This window comes from Purpureocillium lilacinum (genome assembly GCF_023168085.1).
Source record: "Purpureocillium lilacinum CBS 284.36 DNA, scaffold_2, whole genome shotgun sequence".
NCBI classification, from domain to species: Eukaryota; Fungi; Ascomycota; class Sordariomycetes; order Hypocreales; family Ophiocordycipitaceae; genus Purpureocillium; species Purpureocillium lilacinum.
In genome coordinates, this window is record NW_027072112.1 from 6,304,472 (window position 1) to 6,331,788 (window position 27,317).

Sequence of the window (27,317 nt, forward strand, 5' to 3'; positions counted from 1 at the left end):
AAGGCGAGAGGGAGGATAGATGAATGGATGATGATGAATCTAATGTCTATTGCCGCTGGCGTGACTCGCCGTGCATGTTTGATGGACGCACAATGCCTAACACCATTCGTAGCGCTCGTTTGCGACCCATTCGACGTCTTGGACGGAACCGTCACCGAACCACCGCAGGCTGGTGATGCTGTCTTCTTCCCTGACGACGTACTGGGCCTTCAGGTCCTCCATCTGCACGATGAGGCGTTTGGTCCGCTCGTCGGGGTTCCACATGTCGACGCGAGAGCACATCCACTCGCGGGCCTCCACCCGTGCAACTTCCAGAATGGCACGCCAGGCCTGTGATAGCTCGGCGTCCGAGATGCTCGAATTCTCGACGACAGAACGTTGGATGTACACCACGTTCTTGGCCGGGTTCGTCGTGCCGCCAGAGTGGACTCGCACCCAGATGGCCCAGACGCGGGAGCCGTTGGAGGGGCTGGTGTACACGGCGCCGCGGACGGTGGGCGCGCGGCCGAGGTGGTGTGTCGACATGAACGCCTCGCGGGCAAAGTGCCACCGCATGTGGTCCATGTCCGGGAGGATGGCGACGCGCGTTTTGGTGGTGGGATTTGCGTCATCGTCAGCGGCCATGCGCTCGCGGAGGAGCTTCTCGTCGAGGGCCACGAGCGGTTCCAGGTTATCGTCCGTGATGGGCGTCACATCGCCACGGGCACTAGCAGAAGCATCGCCCGACACAGCAGCGGGCAACGTCAGGTGAGCACTCTCAAAGGGCGCCCAGTCGAGCGCAGCATAAAACTTCTTGCCAATATCCGAGAAGAGTACGGAGAAAGCTGCGTCACCGGGCCGCCGAGCCTCGTCGGCGGCGAACTTCTTACCGAGCTGGTCGAGCATGCGGGCGGCGTAACCCTTGCGGCGGAACTGGGGGTAGGTGAAGACGCTGGCGACGCCGTGGGCGTGGACGTCGCGGACGGTGGGCTGGCCGGGGCTGCGGACGAGGGCGCGCTTGCGCAGGGTCTCGCACGAGGAGAGGACGGGGCGGGCGTTGCTGCTGCTGCTGCTTTCACTGCTGGTCCCGCCGGTGGCAGAGGCGGATGCGGGTGACGGCGTGGTCAGGATCCATTGCCTGATGCCGCCGTCGCGAGCCAGGGGTACGGTGAGGAGCTCCCGCTCGCGCGAGAGGTAGACGTCGAGCGGGTAGGACGGACCCCAGGACGGATGCGTGTGCGTCCAGGTGCGGACTTGCTCGTCGTCGTTCGGGTGCGCGAGGACGAGGCCCGCGTCGTCGGGGATCGCCGATGATGCGGCCATGCTGGAGTGCGGTTTGGTGTCTTCTTGAGATGAACCGTGAACTCAATCAGGTAGCGGAGTTGTCTGTGACACCAGGTTGACAAGAAGCTCCTCAGGTGCGGAACGACAGTGTATCGACTTGCGATTGCCTGCGTCGCCGGTGGGGCAGATCCGTGAGCTTCGACGTGGGGGGCAGTCGTGCGAGGGGTATCGACAAGACGGGGCCGATTCGTGTGTTGCAGGTTGTAAGTTGCAGGTTGTAAGTCACCCGCTCATCAATCGCGCCCTGAATGAGTCGATGCCCCGCACCGGAAGGAGTGACCATGTCAAATGTGGAGGTTCGGGCTGCGGAAACCGGACGGTGCTGTGCTTCACCGCACCAAGCCCTTGCCGCCCCCGCTGTTGCGGCATCCTCTCATTCCCGGCAGGACCAGTCGGCGCCCGAGGTAGCGACAGGCCCGGAGGCCGCCCCGGAGCCGGGCACCGGACCGCCTCCGGGACGGGGCCTCCTAACAGGCACGGATCATGGCACGGGACTGGATTGGACGCAATGTAACACAATGCGAGGCAACGCAAAGCAACGCAACGCAAGACGACGCAAGACGATTGTTAAAATGGCTGTGCCCTGCACAGGGCACGAATCTAGTACATTGAGTTGGTGGTGGTCGCAACCTGGCAATACAACTCTGCTATGGCACAATGTAGCAACGAATGGGCAAATAAATGCGACAACCCCCCTCATTCCCTTTCTCCTCCACAACCTATCCGTCATGACTCGCACGGCATCTCGTCCAGCGGGATGCCGTGCCGTATGTCGTCGGACCTGTCGAAGTCGCGCGCCTGCACGGCGAGGAACTGAAGGACGTGTCGCAGCATGCCCCTCAACTTCGGCCTCGCCGTCGTTGTTGTTGGTGTCGTATGTGTGTTTGGGCTGGCGAATATGCCTCCACCGCATAGCTCATCGAGGATGCGCTGCCCGCTCTGCAGGTGCGCCTCGGCAGCGGTCTGATCGCCGTTAATGGTCTCGAAGATGACGAAGAAGACGGCGCAAAGGATCGCCTCGCGCAGGTCCGATGTCCGCCGTGCCTCGCGCAGGGCATGTCCATAGCACGTCAGCGCGCGGCCGTAGTGATCGGCGGTCGTTCGTGGGCCATGCTGCTGCCGCTGCCCTGGCGTTGGTCTCCGGTGCGGGTGCGGTGGCGGGTGGTGTTCGTATTGGTGATGGTGAGGGTGGTGGCTATCAGCTGAGTGTATAATGGTCGGTCCTTTGGCGAATATGAGCGTGTGCACGGCAATGTTGGCGTATCGCACCGCTGTGCTCTCCCGTACAAGCCGAGGCATCGTCTGCTTCCAAAACGCGTCATCCAGGACGGTGTCCGCAGCGGAGGAGAGGGCGGCTTGCTGATGGGGAGGATAAAACGGTGGCGATGGCTGCTGATGTGCATCCATGAAGCCAGCGGAGACCAGCTCGACGCCGAGCTCTGGAGGGCTAGAGGCAATGGTCGAGAAGGCGGCACTCGACACCGACGACGCATCGTCTGTCCAACTATTTATGTTTCCATGCAACGATAGCGGCGTCGGAGGCGGTTGACCGGCGTGAAGGGGAGGACTCGTTCTGGTCTCCCTGGAGGCGGAGGAGGAGGCTGTTGCTGCCCGTGATCTCGACGCCCCTGAGCTTTGGAGCGACTCGAGACTCTCGTAGCCGCTGCAATAGCCCGCCCACTTGAGGCAGTTCTTGCAGCACGGTTTCGTCTCATCGCACTTGACGTGTCGGCGTCTAAAGAGTAGCACTTGGTTAGCATCCGAGCGTCAGGTTGGAAGGTGTCAGGGGGCGCCGTTGAAGGCCAGGTGGTGAGACTAACTTGCCTGCGATTTTGTCAGCACCATCACAACATCAGTGTCCGCGAGCACGATCGAAACGAAGGATCTGGGACGGGACGTCGACTTACATGTCACGCAGCCGGTGCGCACTTTGGCAAACTTGGCCCGCGTCGCACGCTTCTGCTTGGCCACGGCAAAGGTGGTCATCATGGGTTCTGCGGAAGTTCTTCTATTCTGTGTCAGAAAGAGGTCCAGGGGGAACGGCTGCGGGAAAGAAGTGTATCAACGTACCCTCCCGAGGTGGTGGTGGCTGACAGTAAAATGTCTGGGCTCATGGTTCTAGATGCAACGGCAACAGCAACAACGGCTGCAACAACACGAACATGAATGCACGGCGCCTGCAGGAATACAACGCTCGAGAAGCAGAGAAGAAGAAATAGAAGGCCGAAGAAGGTGTGCTGCGAGTCTGGATATATGCGGGCATGTAGGTTGTATTTGTGTCGGTGCCGGGGGGGGTGGGCGGGCGCGGCGTGTGTATGTGTCTGGTGTGGGTGGTGGTGGTGGTATTCGGAGTGGTGGGAGTAGGTAGCAGCACAGGAGTCAGGCCGTGGGGGATGACGTTCCCCAGCGCCCGCGAGTATGTGTCTGGTTCGTGTGCGTGTGTGCGTGTGTATGGGAAGGAAGTCCAAAACAACTCAGGCCCTGCCTGTTGTATTACATGCCGGCCCAATAGAACGAATGATGCAGCGCAGCCGCCGGGGTTATGTATGTTGGGAGGGAGGCATGGAGGACCCGTCCTCTTATCTGGCATGGCCTCCCGTAGGCTGGCCTGACCCAAGTCGACGGCACAGGCACACATGTGTGTACTATTACAGGCAACGGGCTAAGTAGGTACCATGATACTATCACTAGCCGGGGATCTCGGCAGTCGTACATGACGGGGGGGCGTGTCGGGTCGGGTGTGTGTGTGTGTGTGTCTGGCCAAGTTTGGGTTCTGGGAGAATGGGGGCCAGCAGGCTGAAGGCAGGCTAGGCAGGCAGGCAGGCAGGCGGGATGGCAGAGTGAGGCAGGGTCACGAACTCAAAACGTGGATGCTCGTCGTCGGTCGTCGTCGGTGCCCTTGCCCATGGGGCTGAGCGCAGCCACGTTTCTTGGGGCCGAGCGGCGTGGGCGGCGGATAGGGACGAGGCCCGCGTCGCCAGGACAGAGGAACCACGTCGGCGACTAGGGCACCGGCTCCCGCGACTCCGCGCCCAGCTGGGAGGTCGAGCCAGAGCCCATTGGCTCCGCGTTTCCCAGCCCGCCGGCAGGGGGGGGCGTGACTTGGAGGGGGGTGGTGATGATGATTGGGTTGAGGAGTCGAGATGTGTGGACTCGTCTTGCCATCTCTCGAAGCGCGTGTCTCTTTGTCTCTCATCTCTCTGTCGCCCTCTTTCACGAGATGATGATGATGATGCTGTCTGGCACAGAAAGACGCGCCTCACACAGCCGAAAGGGTTGGCTCTCGCGGGCTAGTCCTGCATGAGCAACTGCTGGGACATTGGAGTGGGTTGGTGCTGCAGGCCCGGCGCGCGGACTCCCCGGTCAGCCCTACGAGGCGGAAACGCACCTGTCAGCAGGAAAAAAAAACCAAGGCCGCCCGCCCTGCGCGCGCGGGCAGAAACAGGGTCCTTGCCAACCGTCCCGTGTGTGAGTGCGTGAGTGAGTGAGTGAGTGTGTGAGAGTCTGCGAGAGAGCATCCACGACCGACTCCACAGTCCCACACGCCGAGCCCCGATCGTCTCCGCTTCCATCTCACGCACACAAGCAGCATCGCCATGTCATGTATGTCATGTCATGATTATCATCCGCTATGGAGATACGTACACGGGACTCGGCGCACGAGCCTAGCCGCCAACTAGGCAAGTCAAATGCTGTGGACACCAGGAGCAGAGGCGTTTGTGTTTCCGGCGGGAGGCCCTCTCCGGATGCCCTGCCCAGCCGCTCGGTCGGGAGCCAAAACCGCCCCCAAATTTAGAATATGGAAGTCGTTTCGAAGCTCGTCAGTGTCGTCACCTCTCCCAACAACTTCATCGCTGGGCTGACGAAGGGCATGTCTCGGCCTCGGGGCAGCCAACGCTCCGGCGTGCCGTACGTCCGTCTGGCGGCTTCATCAAGATCCCCGGTGTAGCACAGAGCCCGCCGTTGCTGCCGTTGAGTCACCTGGGCGCGCAACTGCGCTGCGCTGCAGTGACTGCACCCTCACCGAGACCCCCCGTCCGCGGTGTGTGTGTGTCTCTCCTTGTCCGTCCTCCATGCATCCAACGTTGCTTCCGCGTACGGCATGTACTTTGTAGAGCAATTCCCGGCAGGCAAACCGTGAAGAATGGCGACCGACTCGGCTAGATACTCCCTGAGCCCCGGTGCGCGCATCCATAACACATCAGATTCCTACATACGTAGACGCGCCATCACCACCCTCGTCGCACGCAGCCTGCGCGCCCGGGCGGCCGACGGGATGCACGCCATCGGCCTTTGCTGATATCATGACCAAGGGCGGCGGCGGCGGCGGCGGCGTCGGCTACTGCTGCAGGCCCCATCGCCGACTTGCATGTGCGTCCGTCCGCGTTTCTGCTCGTGCGGCCGCTGTGCTGCCCTGCGCGTCCCGGGGGGGAGGCGCCGAGCGGCCCGCCGTTTTGTCGGCGACGGGAGCACTGCCACGCCGCGGCATGGCGGTGAAGCGCCGTCAGCCGGTGGACTTGATCGTTACAGCGGCGTGGCAATGAGCATGGGGGGCCTTGGAGCAGCAGCAGATGGAGCTGCAGCACCATCAGCGGGTGAGCGGAGCGGCTGTTCCTCTTCCCCCTCATCCCCTCCCCCTCCTCACCACTCTCTTCCCCCCACCATGCGGGCCCGCGCGCCGGGGGTGCTTTTGCCTGGGGGACTATCGTCCGCCATTTCGGCGTCGCCGATGCGGGCCGCCGCCTGCTGCGGCTTCTTGGAACTGATGGCGCGAACGACGGCCGAGGCACGGGCGCTCCGCCAGGCACAGGCGGACGGCGCCGTGATGCAGACCCAAATATAAAGAAAGCCGCCGCCGTCCCTTCCAGATGCGGATACAAGATTCAATCAATCCGCCTGGCGACTCAAACGTCGTCATGAAAGGGACCCTCTGTAATGTTCGGGCGGCCTCCAGGCGATGGCTGCTGCTCGTGCTGTTCCAGTGCCCGACTTGTGTGAGCGCTTAGTGTTATTGCTATGTCATGCATCTCACTGCAATGCGCGTTGCGCTTGGAGCCGACACCGACTCATGAAATTCACTTAGAGCATGTAGACTTCGTAATGGAATGATTCACGAGATTTCACCGCGACCATTGTATGTCAAATGTTGTGATGGCATGCGTTGGAAGACAAAGATTAGGCGACGGATGGGCTGGCTTTGCGTCTGGTGCGTCCAGGCACAGCTCAAGCATCAAGAATTGATATATCTATGACTAGGACTGGAAACGATCATCTCCGTACTCTGATCCGCCTGTACTCAATCGTCAAGCTTCCTTTGCTGCATACACCAACGGGGGTGCTCTATCCAGTCCAACAATTCGACAATGCCCAGCAACCTCAAGCCTAATGTCGCCGCCCCAAGGCATACTCTGTTGAAGGGCGTGAGTACATCATCCAGGGTCCTTGCCATAACGGCCTCAGTGATCTGGAACGCTCGCGAGACCCAAGTCCAGATGTCAAACACTAACGACGACGACAACTTTTAGCACTGCAAAGTCGGTACGCAGCAATGCTGGGTGCCGCAATACGAGGAGCAGCCAGGGCTTCCTTCACCAGCGCCGCTGCTTAAGGTCCGGTGCAGCTGCGACCTGCCTCCCGACCACCATTATATTCTCTACCCAGAGAGATTCGAGTACCCTCCCCTACTTGCGGTAAGTGTAGACTCCACGGCGCCAACAGCACATTCCCATTGCCTTTGATCTGTCCTCCCCCTGAAGCGAGACGTTGACCAGAGCTCTTGTTCATGTCTCCGGCAGTGCTATCAGGATGACAATGGGTGTTACTACAACGTGACCTGCAACAAGGCCTTTTGTTATTGAGCGAATGGTGGTCGGCGCCGTCTTGAGAACTAGGAAACGGGCTGGTTACAGGGCTCACAGACTATTGTACCTACCTCCCTGAAAACAAAAATAACCGAGTTTTCATTTCCAGGTTACAAGAACATGAACCCCGTATCAAGAGACTAACGCCACCAAGCAAAAGAAACGAGGCATCCTTCCACCCATCGTGCGTCGTGTGCAAGGCGCATGTGCCCTGCCATCGCATTGACGGGCTCGGTCTAGAATCCAGCCCGGCCTCGGCAACGCGTGACGGGACGGCCAATGACGCCAGACCAAAGTGTCTCGGTAGCCTGCCCCCAAGCACCCTTTCACCGGTGGCCGGCGTGACCCCCCAACTAGCACAGCCGGAGGAGGGACAGAAATATGGCCAGCCAGCGTAGGGCTGAAGACGCCACGGCTTTGTGCCGCAAGGATGCCTGTTGAAGCCACAGGTCCTGGAGCCTCGTATGGCAGCAAGCCACCAGATCACGGGCCATGGGCTTGCTGCGCCCTGAGATGGCGCCCGTCTTACCCCGAAGACGCACGGCAGGTCCCGTTGAATCGGCAAGCAAGACGGTCGTGTCCTGGGCAGCGGTCTACATCGATTCTCAGTCTAGGGTAAGTTGGACTCTCCCCCGTGTAATGCCCCCGGTTCCAGTGACGTTATGATCCAGAATCTAGCTGCCTTGTCAGTAGCCACGGGGTGGCAGGCTGTGCCATAGGACGCGCATCACTCCCTGGGTGACGTGTTGCCGAGTTGAAGTGACACATTTTGCAATGCAGCCTCGTCGCGCATACGAGAGAATGGATTGCAGTCTGGCAGTACGCGCGGCGTTGCTGCTTGTGTTGTGCTAGGAACACTTGATGCTGTCAAACTTATTACTTCTTTACGTAGAAAGCTGCCGGTGCATTGGATAGTAATCTGGTAGTCCGAGTTCGATGGACTGCCTGGCGGAGCTTGCTCTGAGAGTCGGGCGGCACCATTTGATCAGACAAAGCACGGGTCAACGTAGCTGGGCACAAATGTCGCAAACTGGCCTCATGTCAAATAATTGGCAGTGGCAGGAGGTCAGTCAAGCCCTCTTGCAGACAAACGTAAGGTGCAAGGCATTACTTAATACATTGTTTCATCTGGACGTCAGTGCATCTTTATTCGGCTGTTCGATCTTGTCATTGATTGAAGCCTTCAAGTTCTGCCAGGTCAGTGACTACGCCTCCCGCGAACATATAAATTCCTGTAAGAACCCACGAAACGACATCATGTGTACCTTGAATATTAAGTGCATCTCAGAGCGCTGGCAGGATGAGGCTCCAAGTAGCGCTTGCTTTTGTAGCGTTCCTTGGCACAGTCCATGCTACGCGCATCGACTGGGAGCCAACGTTACACTTCCATGTCGCCTCCAGAGAACAGGCGGAAGAGTACCTAGTTGGAATCAACAAATATGTCGAGGGTGTAAGTATTCGTCTCTGACTGTTTCACAAATGGTTTATTGACCACATACAATTACACGGCACTAACGCGAGTCTCCAGGTCTGTGATCCCCTAACAAACAGCTGCAATGCCAAGTACTGGCGCCTGTCCAAGCCCTTCACCTCCGGGATGTTCAGCTACCAGACTACTTCCAGAGAGAGAGATTGTGCCACTCCAGTACGCTTTCCTACGCAAACCCCTACCGCATCCCTCATCGTTGTTGTGCAAGAGGCTAACCCGAAGACCGCTCTAGTGCCCTTACAAAGGAGCCCGTTGTGTGATCGTGAGAATAGACCATGATGGGCACATGAACGCCGGCGGTGTAGGCTGCCACATGGTCGCTGAGTGTGCTAATGCCGACGTTAAGTACCCGCATTAGAAGGCGAAGCGTGGCGATGGCCTCCGGCGGATAGATGAGCCCTGAAACTGTGTATTAGCATTAACTTCTTGCCCCTATTAGGTGAGACTGGTCGATGGACCTTGTGTTAAGCTTGAGCGATTTTCGTAGACGTCGTGTCGCCAGGGCCAGGCCACGGCTACATGTAACAGAATTACGTACTATCTCGAGGAGGAGCAGGCGCACTGGCGATAGTATGCCACTGCTGCTCCTGATAAGCGTTGTTGGATCCCTTTCGAAACTTGGTTTAGCCGAGGCAACCCTCCGGGCCCCAATCTGGCATGAAACTCCTGACGGCTGCGGCTGCGATTGCGACGACTCACTTGCTGTCCACAGGTCGTGTACTAGGCCGCGCTTTGGTAGCACTACACGCAAGCATCGACCAAAAGTCCTGCACCATTTTCCTGCCGTTCAGGCCACGTCGAATAGTTCGCCTACGAAACGTCTCTCGACAGGAATAGTATTCCGAAAATGCCAATACCACTTTGCCATTTCAGCATTGGCTGTCGAGGCACTGTAGGGGAAAGGCATAATAATCATTACACAACGGAGGATTGTGCAATCGGACACGACATAACCATCCCAGTGAATCACCTGTTAATTGGCCCCAGTGTCTCGAAGTACACATATGGTCTCCTTGCTGCTCAGCGTCGATTATTTTCAAAGCCTTGGCATCACGACGGGCCCCATTGCTTTAGGAATTGACGGTCATTGAGTCGGAGACTTCTAGGGTTTTCGAGGTGATCAATGCCTGGTCTAGGGTAAGCTGGATTTCTGCTGCAAGCTCGAGTTGCTCCAGTCCGGCTCGCGTTGGATGGTGGGGTCAAAAGAAAGTCGACGAGGGGCATTGTCAGCCACGACCTCAGACCTGCAACTGCTTTACCTGCCTCCTCCTCCTCCGGCAGCTCCTCTTCCCGCCCTCCAGTGCCGGCTCAAGAATGGCGCTGCCACTGCCGCCAGGCCTCGTGCCCTCCGAGGTTGGGTTCCTCTGTGAGATGGAGCTTGTCACCGTCGTCCCGCGCCAGCGCCTCGAGCCCATCTCCCTGCTCTCCGTAAGCGCGTCTCCGTCGCGTCTCCCCCCAAGCTTCACTTTTCCTGACTGAGCTCCGCGTCCTAGGGCGAGACCCCGGCACTGCGCCCTCCACACCGCAGCAACATCCCGCTCTGGCTCGCCCTCCTCCTCAAGAAGCAGCGGCGCGCCAACATTGTCGCACCGCCCTGGCTGCACCCGGATTCGCTCCGCGACATCATCCACCACGAGACCAAGATTGACACCAATGGCTGGGCGCCGCCGCCTCCTCTGCCCGCGCGTGGAGACGCCCGCGGCAATGCGCGCCGCTACGGCCAGGGCACTAGAGACGCACAAGATGGCGCGAGCGGCTCCGACAAGACGGTCCTCTCGCCGCCCTTTCTCCCCTCCTGCACCTCCAACGCGCCCACAGGCGCCCTGCCTTATCACTGGCTCGAGCTCGCCGAGATGCTCCTCGCCCACGCTGCCGACGATGTGCCCTCCGCGTCCGAGGTGCGCTCACTGCTGCGCGATTTGCAGGAGGTGCGCGCCGCCAAGATGCGTGCCAGCACGGCCCAGCTCGAGGCTGGCGTGGACGGAGTCATGAGCCTCCGCGGCGTCGGCGCCATGGAGCTCGCCGAGAGCAGAGGCTTCGTTGTGGGCGTTGTCGAAGGCGTGAGGAAGATTGGCTCCAGCGCCGAGGCGGTGCGCCGCGAGGAAGAGGAGGAGCGTGGCGGAAGGGATGACGATGACGAGCCCAGCGACGACGATATGGGTCTGTAAAGACCGATGCATGACGGTGAAACGGCTCACGGAGGACGCGACGTCAATTCGCGTGGTACAATGATAACGACGTACATGATTTCACAACGACAATGCCTCTCAGCGGGTATCAGTGAATTGTGTTTCCAAGATCCTACAAACTACGGGTAACCGCCCCTGCATTACCAAGCCACCAAACGCCATATGGCTCTAATTACCACAGAACTGACATGGGAAGCCACAGATGCTAGGCGAGATATACGCCTATTTCTTCGCCTTACCGCCCGCGTTGGGGCCAGGCTTGGCGGGCTTTGCACTGGTGTTTCCGGCGGCTGGACCAGGCTTGTTCGCCGCGGGTGCTGCAGGCTTGGTACCCATGGGCGGTGCAGGCTTGTTGTTGCCCATGGGCGGTGCGGGCTTGTTGGCGACGGGAAGTGCAGTCTTGTTACCAACGAGCGGTGCAGCCTTGTTGCCGACAGGCGGCGCGGCCTTCTTACCGACGGGCGGTACCGCACCCTTCTTGCTGGCTTCCGACGGTTTTCCACTGTGGACAGAAGGTCCTTTTCCGTTGGCGACGGGAGGTGTAGCTCTGCCCGGGGGCTGGATGGTCCCCTTACCGGCAGCAGGCGGCATGGATCCCTTGCCGGCGACAGGAGCTGCGTGTCCCTTGCCTGCGGCGGCTGGCAGCGAGTGGCCCTTGCCGGCGACAGGAGCTGCGGTTCCCTTGCCAGCGGCGGCTGGCAGCGAATGGCCCTTGCCGGCGACAGGAGCTGCGGTTCCTTTGCCAGCGGCGGCTGGCAGTGAGTGGCCCTTGCCGGCGACAGGAGCGGCGGTTCCCTTGCCGGCGACAGGAGCGGCGGTTCCCTTGCCGGCGACAGAAGCGGCGGTTCCCTTACCGGCGACAGGAGCTGCGGTTCCCTTGCCAGCGGCGGCTGGCAGCGAGTGGCCCTTGCCGGCGACAGGAGCGGCGGTTCCCTTGCCAGCGACAGGAGCTGCGGTTCCCTTACCAGCGGCGGCTGGCAGTGAGTGGCCCTTGCCAGCGACAGGAGCTGCGGTTCCCTTGCCGGCGACAGGAGCGGCGGTTCCCTTGCCGGCGACAGAAGCGGCGGTTCCCTTGCCGGCGACAGGAGCGGCGGTTCCCTTGCCGGCGACAGGAGCGGCGGTTCCCTTGCCGGCGACAGGAGCTGCGGTTCCCTTGCCGGCGGCGGCTGGCGGCGACTGACCCTTGCCGGCGACGAGTTGCACAGGCCCCTTAACGGCAACAGGGGGCGTGGTTCCCTTAACGGCGATAGGGTGCGTGGTTCCTTTACCCGCGGCAGGCGGCAAGATTCCTTTACTGGCAGCGGGGGGCGTGGCTCTGTTGCCGGCGACGGGCTGCGAAGTCCCCTTGCTGGTGATGGGCTGCGTGGTTCCCTTACCGGCAAACGGCTGTGCAACACCTTTCCCGGCGATAGGCTGCGCGGGCCCTTTGCCAGCGGTCGGCGGCGAGATTCCCTTGCCGGCAACTGGTTGTGCGGTCCCGTCTCTAGCAACGGACTGGGCAGGGCCCTGACCGGCGACTGGTTGGATGGTCCCTTTGACGCCAGCCGGGGGCGAGATTCCCTTACTTGCAACGGGCTGCCCTGTTCCCTTGCTGGTGACCGGCTGTGCAGGCCCCTTACCGGCAACGGGCTGCGTGGCTATCTTACCGGTGACGGGAGGTATGGACCCTTTACCGGCGGCCGGCGGCGAGATATCCTTACTGGCGACGGGTAGTTCGGCCCCCTTCCCGGCAGCGGCTGGCGTCGTTTCCTTACCGGCAGTGAGCTGCGCGGTATCTTTGCCAGCGGCGGCTGGCGTTGTACTTTTTCCGAAGGGCCAGAACTTCTTAATAGAACTGCCAGACGAATTCTTATCAGTGACGGGTGGCTCGGTGCCCTTGCCCGCGGCTGGCGTTGTTCCTTTACCCCCGGCCGGCGCAGTGTCCTTGCCAGCAGTCGGTGTTGTCCCCTTACCAGCAGCGAGTGTGGTGCCCTTACCAGCAGCTGGTATCGTTCCCTTCCCGGCGGCGAGTGTGGTGCCCTTGTCAGCAGCTGATATCGTCCCCTTCCCGGCGGCTGGCGCGATATTCGTGCCAATGGTCGGATTGTTCTTGCCAGCGGCGGGTGCGATGTCTCTGCCAGTGATGGGTATCGAAGCCTTGCCAGCGGTCGGTGTAACCCCCTTGCCCACGGCTGGCGCATTGGGCTTGCCAGTGGTCGGTGTTGTTCCCTTGCCAGCGATCGGTATCGAGCCCTTGCCTGCGGTTGGTGTTGTCCCCTTGCCTGGGGCTGGTGCCGTGGGCCTACCCGCCGCCGGTATGGGCCCCTTGATAGAGGCCGGTGTAGGGCCCTTGTGGACTGGGGACGACTTCTTGCCAGCGACGGCCGGTGCAGTCGTCTTGCTAAGAGGCCTGTTGACAGGTGTCGGACTTCCCCTGGGCACAGGCAACATCTTACCGGTGACGGGCTGTGCGGGTTGTGCGGCGCCCCCGACGCTGGCCGGAACGGTCCCCTTGGCAACAGGAAGCGTGAACCCCTTGGCGACGTGCCGAACATTTCCAGTGCCAGCAACCAGTACCTTTCCGCCGCCGATTGGTGTTGATTTTGCCCCCTTGGCGATAGGTACCACTCGAGAGCCGGCGCGCGGCCGGATGGTCCTCGGGCTCGGCATATCATCGATGTCCATGGCCTCGGAATGCTTGGTGTTGCCCCCAGGGCCGAACATGTTGTCCGCCCGGAAGTTAACGCGGATGGGCTCGGGGCGGGGCGTGTCGGGCTCCGGAGAACGCGCGGGGCGGGCTCCGTTCTGCGACTTGGACGTTGGCCGTGGCGCCTTGCCGTTACTGTTGGGCGCGGCGCCCCTTGGCTCAATCCCGGCTTTGGCGCTGATCGGCTGCTGGCGGATTCTCGGAGCAGCGTTGTTTGTTTGCGGCGCGTGGGGGTGACTCCGCGCTCTCCTTTCCGCGCGTGCTTCCGGCGTATCGGGGTAAAACTCATACCTGCTTTCCCATGCCTGCCTGACTCGTTGAGCGAAGAAGTCCGGCCCCAGCTGCTGATAGACGTCGAAGAAGGTGAGGTGGGCGGGATCCGGGGGCAACCGCTCGGTAGCCCGGCCGCGGGAGTCGAGGCCAGACATGAGGTACGGTGCGCCGGCGAGATATGCGCGCACGCGGGTCAAGCGCATGGGGAGGTAGCTGCGAGCTGGCCGGCTTGGCTTCTGGATCGCAGACATTGTGAAAGAGTTGTTTATTGTGGTTTTGTCCTGTTAAGGCGTGGTAGACCAGATGGTGAGATGTGAAAAGCGAGTGTGTTGTCAAAGTGATGGAAACGAGTGAAGGTGAAATTCCTCTTGTTCTCTTTCCTCGTCGACGGCGACCACTACGGGGTTCAAATAGTTTGAGGGCTCATGCTCAGTGGATAGTGCAGCCGGTCTGTACACGACGCATTCCCGTCTGATCCCAATAGTATATCTTGGGTGACGCCTGTGCAACACTTGCGTGTGCTTGTTTAGGAAGTCGTCGTAACTTGATTGGTGCACAAAGAACAGCGTTCTGGCACTGGGCGCAATGAACAAAGCAGTCATGGGAAATGCGGAAGGCGGCAACAAGATGAACACGGAGAACAACAAAAGGCACAAGATTGCCGTTCTGGGACAAGACACTTGTTGTTGAACGGCGTCAGAATGTCACGAGAATGCAACTGCGTTGACTCAGTGGTGCCAGACGAGATCGAGAACCAGCTATTGAACGCAGATAACGTCGGTGGCCGCGTACGATGAACGGACCAAGCCTCCGAGCTGAGAATTGAAGCCACGAATTGCGAAAGCTATACTACTGCACGATACATATGGCACCCGACGACGAATGTGCCGGTTGGCGTCGTGGGAGGGATGTTGTGAATACACTGCTGTTCGGCCCAGGTGCGGGGACGAAGAGCTTGTGCATGTGATGGGTCGGTGATGGATGTAAGACGGAATCACAGGTCTTGGCCCTTGAAACGCCGCCCGACAGAAACACGACGCTTCATGTTATTACAGGAAACGCATCCCGTTGCTCGTTTCGGCACTTGGGCTGTGCGTTCCACAGTCTCAGCCGCTGGCGACGCCACACGTCTGAGAAGCTCCAGTCGGGACCTGAGACTAAATTTGCACGAACTATGCTACAAGTTGGAGAGAGACTGAAACTGGGCAATGATGGGACGGAAAGCATACCGCTATGTTACTGGGATACCGTATCTACAAGGCTTATGACGACTATCGACATTATGTTGCTGCTGCTGCTGCTGCTGCCTCCCCTTTTGTTCCTTGTATATGCCATCAACTCTACTGCGACACGAATTGGTCCTTGTGGGACTTGAACAGCTTGGAGCTGTCCAGGAGCTCACCCGTCGACGAGCGGTAAAAGTCGACCTGCAGGTTCTGCGTGTCGAGGAAGCGGATCGTAGCATAGCTAAAGTCGGCGTCGTACGCGAATGCGTTGTACGAGACATTTGCGCCGACGGCGCTCAGGCCCTCAATATTGCCCGCGCCGCCGGCGACAATGTACATGGGCGCCTTGGGGTCCGTCATGCCCGCCGGGTCGGCCGTGTTGTTGAAGACGGGGACGAAGCGCTGCGAGTTGTGGACGTGGCCGAAGACGCCCAGGTCGACGCCGTGCTTGTACATGATGCCCTCGAAGGCGGCCTGGCACGGCTTGCACCCCTCCCCGCCGGTCGAGTACCAGGGCCGGTGGCCGGCGACAATGACCCACGGCGTGACGGTGCGGTCGACGGACGCGAGGTCCGCCTCGAGGAACTGCAGCTGCTGGTTGGGGGCGCCGAAGGGGCCGCTGTTGAGGCCCGCAGAGCCGTCCGGCCCGTCGGGCGCGTCGGCAAAGTCCGTCTCGGTGTCGATCATGACGACGTGCGCCATGCCGTACTCGAAGGAGAACCAAAATGGCGGGTTGGCGAGCTGCCGGGCCTTGTTGGCGTTGACCTTGGCGGCGGAGTCGCCCGAGGTGGACGAGAACGCCGTGGGCATGAAGGACCCGCCGAAGCGGTTCATGAAGTCGGTGAAGTTCTTCTGACCGGCGGGGCAGAGACCCGTCGTGTGCGGCACCTCCTGGCATGCGGCCTCGTGGTTGCCCGGGCTGGCCATGTAGGGCTTGCGGCCCGCGATGGGGGCGAGCTGGTCATAGAATGTCTCGAGGATGGCCTGAAACGCGTCCTTGCCGTGGAAGAGGTTCTTGGGCCGCAGAATCCAGTCGTCGGCGTAGCCGAGGTCGCCCGGGTGGATGACGAACTCGTAGTCGTCAACAGTCTGGGCGAGACGGTTGATGGTGGTGTGGTTGAGCGAAGGGGGGATGTAGGGGATGGTGTCGCGCTTGGAGAGGTCGCCCTTGATGGTGTAGCCGTCCTGGCCGTAGACGCCAAGGTCGATGATGGCGTTGATGGAGAAGGGGGTCTTGTCGCCAGCGACGCGCGGGCTCATAAAGTGCTCCACGGAAGAGTTGGTCGACTCGATTTTGTAGTAGTAGGTCGTGGCGGGTTGCAGGCCCGTCAGGGCGACTGAGTTGGACCACGTCCGCGACGACGGGTACGTGACCGACCGGGACGAGCAGGCCTGCAGGGACAGCGAGTCGGCCGAGGTGCCGTAGTTGACGCACGGCTTGGTGAGCTGCTTGTACGTGTTCCACGCAACCGAGATGGCTGGACGACGACAGGACAGTCAGAGACTAGGGTTCGCGAAGAAGACAGTCGTGTCTGAGCACAGAATTCCAACCTACCATTGGGTCCATTGACGGCGATGCGCTGCTGCACCGGCGTCGTCAAGTCGGCCGGCTTAGGGGGCAAGCTGGCGGCGGCGAGGGCATCGCCGACAAAGAGCGACAGCGCCGCGAGGGAGGCGTAGAGCGAGACCATGACGAGCGCAGAAAAGACGAGTCAACCGCGCAGAATCGAATCGAGTCGCCGATCCAGCTAGAGGAGACCACATGGCCGGCGAACGGCGCGAAGGGCAGACCCTGATATACATAGACGCCCCCGATGTGCCGATGTGCCATGTGCCATCGCTCGTGGGTGCACGGCCTCGCTCAAACGCTGCGCGGGCCCCATCGCGAGCGCGGCCTTTTGCAAACCTCCGACAGCTCAGACGAGGACGTGACACCTCGCTTGCCGCCCTTCCGTGGCGGTCGCTTGACAGCGGGTGGCCTAGCTCCCAAAGAAGCAGACGGGAGTGCACATCTTTTGCCAGGCCGATCATGTCGGGTGCGTTGCATTGCGCGCGTAGCGGACGCGCATTCGCTCGTGGGAATATGGTGTACAACCATTGGCCGGGCCGCCGCTAAATCCACCTTGGGTTCTTTCGTGCTGTCCGTCCGGTGTGTTTCTGTCCCGAGGCACGCCGGGCGCGCGGCGGAGGATGGACGGTCAGCCCCGGGGGAGGGGGTTTATCCTCTGTCGCGCCTCGGTGCAAGGACGGTGCCTGACTCTCGTGCCCGCCGTCGCCGGTGGCCTCACCACCGTTGCAGCCGGGGCGCACGTGGCCGCTGTCCTGCGCCCGAACGGTCAGAAGAGGCCCTGGCGAACCGCGAAGATACCCGTGATAGCTCCCCGTTACTATGAGAAGACGAGGGCAGTGCCTGTAGCCATTTCAGGATAGATAATCAACCTATGGAGTCAAAGCCTGGAAGGCCTTCGACTCGGCAGACAGGGGAGAACTCCAAGCACGCAACGGAACGCAGAACTGCGGACTTTCGTGGTCGGTATTCGGTAATGGATGGCGTTAGACTGGCGGGCGCGGGCGGGACCGCTGGGGGCTGCGTGCCGGGAACCGGGACCGTCTCGAGTTAGCACCGCCCGGGCGGCGCGATTACTATACCGGTCGTGCTAATTCGTCGGTCACGGCCTCTGATGAGGTACTTTAGATAGACAATGCGCTGTGACCTCCCATCCAGGTCCGAGTCCGCGTGGTTGCAGGGCCCAGGCAGCTGTTGATGTCATTGCGCCTGTTACCTTCACTGCAGCGGACAGCTGGCTAAACAAGGTTCGCTTAGGACCTTGGCATCGGGAGTTGCGGTCTGTTGTAGCAGCGGCTAGGAGATAGGGGCGGAGATAGAAGCGGGGTACAGGGGGAATTGTGACTGTGAGAAAGCTTAGAGGCGAACTGCGACGTGATCAAGTGCTGAGTGCCGAGGGCTGAGGAGGGAGCGAGTGAAGGGAGGGGGAGAGCGAGTCAAGGACAGAGACAATAGACGGCCACCTGTCAGTGACCAGCTCGTAAGGACAGTGGGGCGTCCATCCCTCTCTCGCTTCGAATTGTCTCCTCCTCATTAGCAATGCAATGCCAATCACCTGTCCAGCGAACAGCGGACAGGCAGCGCCGCTAAACGTCTACCAGTAGCTTCAAGCCCTTCAACACCAAAAAGCAACCATGTACGTGCGTGAGCCCGCGCACGAGGCTCCGAAAAGGTGGTGTGAAGCAGCAACAATGGGACAGCCTGCATCTAACTACCCAACTACGCATGCGAACCCGAGCTAAAACAGACGCTGGGAGGGGTCGAGGGCTACATCGGTCAGTCGATGCCCCGTTCCATTCTTTTGGCCCGCGCCCGCAGCTGCTTCACCTGCAGTCTGCAACTAGGCTTTAAGTAACCTGGTGGTGCTGGGTTGCTTGCGCTCTACGCCCAGCTGCCTGTTCAGGAACCGCCGTTCGGGGCGCATGCATGCCCCCTCGCTTGCGCAGAATCTCGCCAATCGAGTGGCGGCTAGTCCGTGGGCGTGGCTACGTGGTTGGCAAACGACTAGGTACCGCAACATCGATGGATAGAAGACATCGGTCGGCAACAAAGAACGGCCGCGGCCGGCCTTCAGACTATAGCAAGCGAATCTATACCTTGCATGCTTGACAATTCATTGTCACAACCATCTCAGTCCAAGCTGGACGCGGCAGAAGCTGCCCTCTACAGGCACCAGGCCAACCTCTCTCAGAAACCAGTGTTCTATTATACTGTCAAGCAACGCTTCCGCCTATGCCGGCTCTTGGTCGCGGGAATGCTGATACTCGTGTCTAGCCGTGACGCCTCTCGCTCTTCTGCCTATCCCTTACAGCTCACCCGGCTCATTCTCCTGCTTGCTGTCAAACTCGTGGAAGCCCAGCTCGTACACGAGGCCGAGCGTCATGCGCGCGTGCTCTAGCATATGGTCAAACGACAGGTACTTGATCAAATCCTCCGTGGAGTGGATGTGGGGGTCAGAGTTCTCAAATGCCGACTCAATAACAAACGCAGACGGGTAGCCGGCCTTGGACGCCGAAGCGTGGTCGGAGCAGGCATATCCGCACTTGGTCTCGACCCAGGGGATGTTGCAGTACTGCAAGTACACGTCTGTCAGCAAGGCTCTCTCCGTCCGTGAAAACGGTCAAACCAACCTCTTCAATCACCGTCTTGATAAACTTGGTCAGGCCGGCGTCGACGTAGTCGACAATGACACCGACACTCTCCGGGTCGCCGGCGTCCAGAGTTCCCTGCACGTATCCCGTCATGTCCTGCTGCAGCATGGCCTTGACGTCCCTGTTGCTCTGCTCGTACGACTGGAAAATGGCCTGGCTGCCGAGCAGGCCGCCCTCCTCCGCGCTGTACCAGTGAAACTCGATCGTGTTGGGCGCCTTGCCATCAATCACGTCCTTGGATTTGAGCAGCGTGCGGAACACCTCCAGGATAGTCACGGTCCCGCTACCGTCGTCGTCGGCGCCGGGCGCGGCGAGGATGGACGGCAGCCAGAGGTTCGTCGAGTCCTGGTGCGCGCCAATGACGATGGTGCTGTTGCTCTGCCCGGGGATGGTCGCGATAACTGAGTGCTGCTTCCACGAGTGCGGAAAGCTTGCCGCGTGGACCGAGCCCTGCGCGCCTGCGTCCTTGATAATCTCCTCGACCTTGGCCAGCACCCAGTCCGACGACTGCAGGCCGTAGTCGGACTTGTAGTACCGGGTGTGGAAGCTCGTGAGCTTCTCGAGGTTCTGCTTCATGTGCTTCTTGTCGAGGTTCTTGGAAAGCTTGCCGACGGCGTCCTGCTTAACGCATTTGCTCGGGAACGCGACGGGGGAGCGAACTTGCATGTGCTTGCCGAGCTCGCGGGTGTGGGTAATGTCCATGAAGTTCTGGCCATTCTATACAGCCCAAGTCAGCATCGCGAAATAGCAGACGGCGCCTGGGGATCCCGCACCCTCTTCATCTCCCACTTATCTTCCTCGGTGACCCATTTCGTCTCGCCGGGCGACGTCTCGACCAGGAACTTCTCCGTGTTGGGGTACAGCTCGACGTGCGTGTTGGCATCGGCTACGGCGCGCTCGTGCGTCTCGATGAAGCGGGCCGAGATGGCCGGCACGCAGGCGGCGAGGAGCGAAGTGTGCGAGAGCTTCATATTGGGCAATGGGAACGGTGGCGATGACGATGATGGAGGTGATGATGGAGAGGAGAGGATGACACCGCTGGACGACGGCGCTAGCTGGATGTCATAGCCCTGAAACTCCCCGAGGTGAGCCCAGGCGGTCGCGTCACAGCGCAAGCTGCCTAATCGGGTTGGGCACACCCCGCGTTCCGCCCGTTGCTGATGACGACGCCACGCTCACAACACGGAGGCATTTACTCCGGCCTTCATCGCATGTCTACTTCCCATTTTCTGTGTTGGATCGAATGGCGATAGGAGCTGCGATTCTGTCATCCCACCCCTCTCCATGCGACGGACATTGGTGGTTGGTACTCCGCCATGTCACATTGTTGCTCCACCGAGTCACCGATCAAGCAGAACCATTACTGAGCAAGGTCAATCGCCACGCCACAGTCGCGGCGGCGCGTCATGTCTTTCTACAAACTCGACATGGGTATCATGCTTTGCCTCTATTCTGACGCCGTTCCCTAACATGCATAATCTCTTCCTCTCAGACTGTCCCGCCCAAGCACGCCACCCTAGCAGCCGCCAGTTTCAAGGACTACTGTCGTATAACAAGGTAAGCTGGTCATGTACGCCGACCGTCTCATGACGGAGGCGGATGCTGCTGTTGCCCGCCCCATTGCTGGCCTCCGCGTTGCGCCTGCATCTGGCTCATCAAAGCCGCGAGCAGAGCTGGGTTGACGAATGCGCCACCGCCAGGCTGCTGCTGCTGCTGCTGCCCTTGACCAGGCCAGCCTGGCGGTGGAGGCGGAGGCGGCAGTGGGCCGGAGGACGGAACCCCTTGCTGGCCTTGGGGCTGCGGCCAGCCGGGAAACTGGAAGCCAAAAGCAGGCATGGACGGCGCCGGAGCTTGCGACGGAGGAGCAGGATGGGATGGGCCTGCCCATGCGGGTTGTTGCTGTGGTTGTTGCTGTGGTTGCTGCGCATGTTGGGGATACTGCCCGTATCCGTGAGGAGCCTGAGAGTAGCCATCCCTCGGCGGGTTGTTGCCACCGCCGCGTCCACCGCGCCCGAACCCGCCTCGCCCCCTGCCACCTCTACCACGGTGCTCGCCGCGCCGGCCGCCGCGATGGAAGCCGGACCGAGGCGGCAGCTCGACCGGCTCGCTCGAGGGACCCCCGGCACCGAAGCCGGGTGGGCGCGTCAACGGCTTGTACGGCCCATCGTCATCGTCGTAGTTGAGCGTGTCGGATGACGCGCTGACCTCTTGCCGCAGAGGATGAGCCCCCCGGTGACCACCACCACGCGCACCGCCGTCGCCGGCGGCGCCAGCCTTGTTCTTGTTCTTCTTCTGCTTGAGAGAGCGCTTGTATTCGGCCTCCTTCTCGTCATCGGAGAATTCCATCTCGTCGTCGCCGACCTCCTCGTCGTGGATATTGCTCGCGTCCGAGCCCTTCATGTTCTTGAGTGGCTCGGTGAAGACGAAGGACGCGTGGTCGACAGGATAGAAGATCTTGGTGCCCAGCTCGACGCCTAGCTCCTTGATCTCGTCCTCCGAGTTAAAGCGAACCGTATACATGGGCTGAAGAACCTTGCCAATCGTTTCGGCGACGGCGCCAATCACGACGCGGTCCGCGTTGCAGAGCACGGAGCCTGTGTCGAGGACTTGATACTCGCCCGGAGTGAAGGCCTTGATGAGCATGATGTTTTCGACAATATGCTCCACTGAACCGAGCTCCTCAATCTTCATGTCCACGGTGATGGTGACATCGGGGCGCGGGATTGCCTCTTCCGCTAGCTCGTTCTTCGTGCGCAGCTGGCTGCCATTTCCGGAACGCCCTCCGCGTTCGCCCTCGTCATCAGAACCACCAGCCTCCGCGTCCATGAGCAGGCGTGCAGTTTCCTCGACACCGAGAAGTTCGTAGCCCTCGTTGTCGGAGTCCTCGTCGGAGGAGTCGGAACTGCTTGAATCGGTGGAGGACTCGTATGGCGAGGAGTCGATCTCCCATTCCGGGTTGTCACCTTGATCATTTTGCAGCTCGACGGTGCCTGCTGGTTCCTGCAACGGTGGCTGCGGTTCTGCTGTGGTCATTGCGATCACTTCGGTCGCTTCGGTCGTTTCGGTCGCTGTCTCGCCGAGTCCGCCAATGGCTGCCTCCAGGGCTGATGTCAATGACGGGCTCTCCGCCCTGTCAACCACCATCGAGTCTTCAGTCGCAGTATGGGCTTCGGTTGCATCTTGCAGCTCGGCGGGCTTGCCATCGCCATGCGAAGAGCTCGGCGCAGCCTCGGTGGCCAGTACTGTAGGTTGCGCGGTCGAAGATTCGGCGTCGGGCATGTGCTCCTCTGGTCCGGCGCTGGCGACGGCAGCGATGGCGGTATCGACGGGAACAGGCGGTAAGGATTCGTTGGGCTTGGCCTGCCCGAGGCCGGGAATCTGGAAGCCGGACATTGTCGCGGTGTGCCTCGCGGGTTCTAGTTGCGCGAACTGAGAAGTCCCGGACGTGATGAAGGCAGAGTGGGATAGCGCGGGGCAGCGCTCGCTCGTTGCCTTGCGCTGTTTCTGAGATGTGCCTAGCGGAGCCGGTCCTCTGGTTACGGCAACAGAAAGTAGTCAATTTATTGATGCGCACTCAAAAGGTCGTGAGCGAGAGTGCAAATGTTGTAACTGGAGGAAAGACCAAGGCGGAACGAACTGCGGCAGAGCCTTCGGGGTCCCGTCAAGAAAAATCACGGTGAGAAGCAAAGTGGGTCCTCGGTCTACTTAGCGTGTCCTTGACCGAGTCTCACCGTGGCGGGATGGAGACAGGGGTGCTCCCAAAGGTCTGACGGAGAGCTCCCGACGCCCATGACGACACATTTCAGCGCCAACAAACGAGCTGGCCGCGCAGCGAAGCACTCACCATGCCTCCGAAAGCGCAGCCTTCTCAATTCGAGCACCCGGCTTCCTCTCATGCCAAGAAGAAGTGAGCCCTCGAACCCTCACTTCTTTGGCCCTCGCCGGGGCCTGTGGTGACACCAAAGAGCTGACCGGCGAGCAGGCGCAAGGGCCTTCACCCCATTGAGCCCATCACGGCTTTCTACATTTTCCTGGCCGCTGGTATCGTCGCCGCCCTGTTTGCGCCAATCCAGGACTGCGATGAGACGTTCAACTACTGGGAGCCCGCGCACTACCTGTCCCACGGATACGGCCTTCAGACGTGGGAGTACTCGCCTGAGTTTGCCATCCGGAGCTGGCTGTACATAGCCCTCCATGCCGTCGTCGGCAACGCGCGCCGGCTGCTCCCGCAGTCCAGCAAGGTGAGCCATCCCGGTAGCCGAGCACACGCCTAATCTGACTTGACGCGCCGCCAGGTCGCCGAGTTCTACTTTGTCCGATATGGCCTCGCCTTTGTCTGCGCGCTGTGCCAGACAGTCCTGTTCAAAGTCATCAGCCTCACCCTCAATGGCAGGATAGCCATTTTCTTTCTCATCGCCACCGTCACGAGCCCCGGCAACTTCCACGCCAGCGCGGCCTTTTTGCCATCGAGCTTTGCCATGTACATGTGCATGCTCGGCGCGGCAGCGTTCATGAACTGGCGCGGCGGGCTCAAGACTTCGCAGGGTATCTTCTGGTTTGCCATGGGCGGCATCCTTGGGTGGCCATTTGCGGCGGCGCTTTGTGCGCCTTACATCCTTGAGGAGGTTGTCTTCACCTTTTTTAGCGACAAGGAGGCGTTCATCGAGTCCCTGATTCGACTGATGCGCGGCGTCATTTCCGGCGTTATCATATTGGTGTGTACCCCCTTGTCTCCTGTGGCCAGATACTGACAAATGCAGTTTTTCGACTCCTTAATCAACCTGTTCTTCTACAAGAAGATTGCCGTCGTTTCCTGGAATATTGTAAAGTACAATATCTTCTCGTCGACGGGCGGCCCCGATCTCTACGGCACGGAGCCGTGGACGTTTTACTTCAAGAATCTTGCCCTCAACTTCAACGTCTGGTTCGTGCTGGCCCTGTTGGCCTTGCCGTTGTTCCTGCTGCAGAAGCTCATCGCCCCGTCCGGCCACGGCTTCCAAAGTGGTCTGCGCACCGTGGTGTTTGTCGCACCCTTCTACATGTGGCTCGCCATCTTCACCGCACAGCCGCACAAGGAAGAGAGGTTCATGTACCCGGCGTATCCATTCCTCGCCCTCAATGCGTCAATGTCGCTGCACATACTGCTCACTGCCATTGGTAGCACAGACCCGGGCACCCTCATGGGCAAGATCCCCGCTCGCCTCAAGCTCCTGGCCGTGAGCCTCGTTGTTTTCCTCTCCGTGGACATCAGCCTCTCGAGAATTTATGGAATATACTCGGCATACCACGCGCCGTTGAGCATCTACAAACCCCTGTGGGGCGACGGCAGCGGGAAGGCCGGCGTCGGCGGACAGGATGACCTAGTCTGCTTTGGCAAGGAGTGGTACCGCTTCCCCTCGTCGTACTTTCTGCCGCGCGACATGCATGCCAAGTTTGTGCGATCCGAGTTCCGCGGTTTGTTGCCGGGCGAGTTCTCCGAGGCAAAGACGGGCTTCGGTTTCTGGAGCGGGACATGGCTGCCGACGAGCGGCCTAAACGACCGCAATGAGGAGGACTTGGGCAAGTACGTCGAGTTGCGGGCGTGCTCGTTCCTCGTGGACACGCAGTACCCGGAGCGCAAGGATCCGCTTCCACCAAACGAGCCCGACTACATCGCGGACACGGAGAACTGGGAGGTCGTCCGATGCGAGCCCTTTCTTGACGCGGCAAACACGCACCTCTTGGCCAGGACGATCTGGATTCCCGATGTGTCAGGAGTACCTGACAAGTTTCGAAGAAAATGGGGTCGTCATTGCCTGCTTCAACGGAGGAGCAAGTGAGCAAAGGGAATGGAGCAGTCGGGCCTAATTAACGGCGGACTTGTTCTTTCATGATAAATGCGCACGACGCATAGAATGGCCAAGTGGAAATGTAGAATAGAAGTAATACGCGGATCAAAAGCGTGGTTGCGGCTTCATGTTAGTCGCAACTCTTTCGCTGCAACCCCAAGTTCGGTAGCGTTGATGTTTAGTGTGGGTGTGCGCTCCCGTGACGCGAGCTAGCTGGTCTACAGTGGTGAGGTCATCGCTGGACCGACGGCACACCTCACCCGCCACCATCAACTCTACTCCATCAACTTCGATCAAACACTCGAAGGAGACTCATAGACCGATAAACAAAGTCATTCACGGTCAGAGCCCCGTCGCCGGCACGGTCAGCTCGTGATGGCATCTCTGATCATCGCGCTCGCCGTCGGTGGGCGCCACTTATATCTCGTTCACAAAGACAAGAAGCTCGAAAGGCGCCAACGCAGGCTAATGCAGCAAGAGGGGGAGGGGCATGAACGCGACACAGGGACCCATTCGAACGGGCGAGCTTCGAGGAAAAGGCGCGCCGCACGACGGGCAGTGAGCAGGACAGATGGGCGGACGGAAGGGGATGGGCGACGCGACTCGCAAGAGACACTAACCAGAAACCGTCCGATGAGGGATGAGGACTCGGCAAGCAGGCTGAGCGAGCAGTCGACCTTGGCCGGAGATGATCAACCAGCTGCAGAGGGTGTGCACAGGGACGGAAGCGCAATCTGAGAGCATGGGTGTGGAATCTGTGGATACAACATTTGGGATATGGGCGGCGTGGATGCATAGATAGTTCATCGCTTTTATTGACTCCAGCTATGTATATCTACTGCTGGTCTGGATCGACGTCCTTGAACGTGGTGCCAATAGCCACCTCATCATACCAGATTTGACGGAAGCCCTGGCTGCCCTTCATGTAGCCATCGTCGTGCCAGCTGTTGGCATACAGACCGACACGGTACTGGAAGACGCTATCATCATCAACGGTGGTGGGAACGTTGAGGCGCTCAAAGACCTTGTTGCCATCAAGCCAGATTTTGTAGTAGCCAGACGAGTCGCTCGCCCACTTCGCCTGGACGACGACCCTGTGCCACGTGCCGGCCTGGATAGTGGCGAGGTTGCGCAGCGTGTCAATCTTGCGGGAGCAGTCGGGCTGCCGGTAGTGGCCGCTGACGATGCGCGAGGTGAGCTGGTTGCCCTGGACCCAGATCATGGCCGAGGGCATCCAGTCGTCGCCGCCGCAGCCCGCGCCGGGCCGGTTGGCGATGAACTGGGCGATGTTGTACGACTGGTCCTGGAACTCCCACGCCTCGGACAGGCGGAACGCGAAGCCGTAGAAGAGCGTGTCGCCGCGCTTGTAGCCGTAGTTGTGGTCCACCTCGGAGTGGTACCGGTCGTGGTAGTTGGCGTCGTACGTCTGCGTCATCTTGAGGGCCGTGCCGCCCTTGTACGACACGTTGTCGACCTGCGTGACGGTGCCTTGGTGCTCGCGCCGCACGTAGTCCCAGCCGTTGAGGGTGCCGGAGTTGTAAAAAGTGCGCTCGGCGAGGACGATATTTGGCGCGGCGGCGGCCACGAGGAGGGCCGCGAGGGACTGGACGAGGCCAACCATCATGGGCAAGATGTCGTGTCCGGCGTTGTTGACTTTAAATGTTGTTGCTCTGGCTTGCTCAGAAGTGAGCGAGTATACCCAGTATAGCCTTGCTTGGCCCTTCTTTCTAGGCGTTGATCTACCCAAGAGTCAGGCGGGATCCTCGAGATGGCCCTCCAGTATGGCACTTTATATACTTTGGGCCTTGAGCGCCTGCCCGTCACTCCCCGAGCGAAGGATCCCTAGACTCCCTACTAAACCCTGTTTATGGCGTCCATACGCCAAACATGGGCGAACTCATCGGTGTCGCCGTCAAAGTCCGCTCGTGGTCGGTCAGCACAGCGTTCCATCGCCCTTGCACGGCGGCATCTGGCCCGCCGCAGATGCCACCAATGCCACCTGCAGGAAGAACAGGCGTGGCGGCGGCACAAGAGTGAAGCGGAGAAGCACCCGCCGTGGACAGCCGCCCCCCCGCGACTTTAAGCTCGGGAGGATCTCGGTCGGATCGCGTGGTGGTGCTCGCTGCCGGGGCGCGGCGTGAAAGACGATTCGCGGATTAATTCCATGGCGTGGATGCACGGGCAGGCCAACCTGCCTCAACTGGATCGTCGCCCGTCTGCTTGG

At 60.3% G+C, this 27,317-nt stretch overlaps 9 protein-coding genes across 9 annotated transcripts; 2 read left to right on the forward strand and 7 right to left on the reverse strand.

Moving 5' to 3' along the window:
• Positions 1–96: 96 nt before the first annotated feature.
• On the reverse strand, positions 97–1,302 carry PLICBS_003696 (uncharacterized protein; the record flags this gene model as incomplete). The annotated part of the gene is made up of 1 exon (XM_018323464.2): positions 97–1,302. The coding sequence occupies one exon, from the start codon at positions 1,300–1,302 to the stop codon at positions 97–99; it is 1,206 nt and encodes a 401-aa protein (XP_018178694.2).
• A 747-nt stretch (positions 1,303–2,049) lies between these two features.
• On the reverse strand, positions 2,050–3,437 carry PLICBS_003697 (uncharacterized protein; the record flags this gene model as incomplete). The annotated part of the gene is made up of 3 exons (XM_065600273.1): positions 2,050–2,819; positions 3,231–3,331; positions 3,394–3,437. The coding sequence occupies 3 exons, from the start codon at positions 3,435–3,437 to the stop codon at positions 2,050–2,052; spliced, it is 915 nt and encodes a 304-aa protein (XP_065456345.1).
• Positions 3,438–9,987: 6,550 nt separating this feature from the next.
• PLICBS_003698 (DNA replication protein psf2) lies at positions 9,988–10,841 on the forward strand (the record flags this gene model as incomplete). The annotated part of the gene is made up of 2 exons (XM_018323466.2): positions 9,988–10,101; positions 10,167–10,841. 2 exons carry the CDS (start codon positions 9,988–9,990, stop codon positions 10,839–10,841), a joined length of 789 nt encoding a protein of 262 aa, XP_018178696.2.
• Positions 10,842–11,084: 243 nt separating this feature from the next.
• Positions 11,085–14,072, reverse strand: PLICBS_003699 (uncharacterized protein; the record flags this gene model as incomplete). The annotated part of the gene is made up of 1 exon (XM_065600274.1): positions 11,085–14,072. The coding sequence occupies one exon, from the start codon at positions 14,070–14,072 to the stop codon at positions 11,085–11,087; it is 2,988 nt and encodes a 995-aa protein (XP_065456346.1).
• Positions 14,073–15,161: 1,089 nt separating this feature from the next.
• Positions 15,162–16,738, reverse strand: PLICBS_003700 (uncharacterized protein; the record flags this gene model as incomplete). Its single annotated transcript, XM_018323468.2, has 2 exons — positions 15,162–16,525; positions 16,603–16,738. 2 exons carry the CDS (start codon positions 16,736–16,738, stop codon positions 15,162–15,164), a joined length of 1,500 nt encoding a protein of 499 aa, XP_018178698.2.
• Positions 16,739–18,919: 2,181 nt separating this feature from the next.
• Positions 18,920–20,236, reverse strand: PLICBS_003701 (leucine aminopeptidase 1; the record flags this gene model as incomplete). The annotated part of the gene is made up of 3 exons (XM_018323469.2): positions 18,920–19,186; positions 19,245–19,982; positions 20,039–20,236. The coding sequence occupies 3 exons, from the start codon at positions 20,234–20,236 to the stop codon at positions 18,920–18,922; spliced, it is 1,203 nt and encodes a 400-aa protein (XP_018178699.2).
• A 613-nt stretch (positions 20,237–20,849) lies between these two features.
• PLICBS_003702 (uncharacterized protein) lies at positions 20,850–22,658 on the reverse strand (the record flags this gene model as incomplete). The annotated part of the gene is made up of 1 exon (XM_018323470.2): positions 20,850–22,658. One exon carries the CDS (start codon positions 22,656–22,658, stop codon positions 20,850–20,852), a length of 1,809 nt encoding a protein of 602 aa, XP_018178700.2.
• A 452-nt stretch (positions 22,659–23,110) lies between these two features.
• Positions 23,111–25,084, forward strand: PLICBS_003703 (mannosyltransferase; the record flags this gene model as incomplete). The annotated part of the gene is made up of 4 exons (XM_018323471.2): positions 23,111–23,172; positions 23,248–23,506; positions 23,561–23,980; positions 24,026–25,084. The coding sequence occupies 4 exons, from the start codon at positions 23,111–23,113 to the stop codon at positions 25,082–25,084; spliced, it is 1,800 nt and encodes a 599-aa protein (XP_018178701.2).
• Positions 25,085–25,928: 844 nt separating this feature from the next.
• Positions 25,929–26,717, reverse strand: PLICBS_003704 (uncharacterized protein; the record flags this gene model as incomplete). Its single annotated transcript, XM_018323473.2, has 1 exon — positions 25,929–26,717. One exon carries the CDS (start codon positions 26,715–26,717, stop codon positions 25,929–25,931), a length of 789 nt encoding a protein of 262 aa, XP_018178703.2.
• Positions 26,718–27,317: the final 600 nt, after the last annotated feature.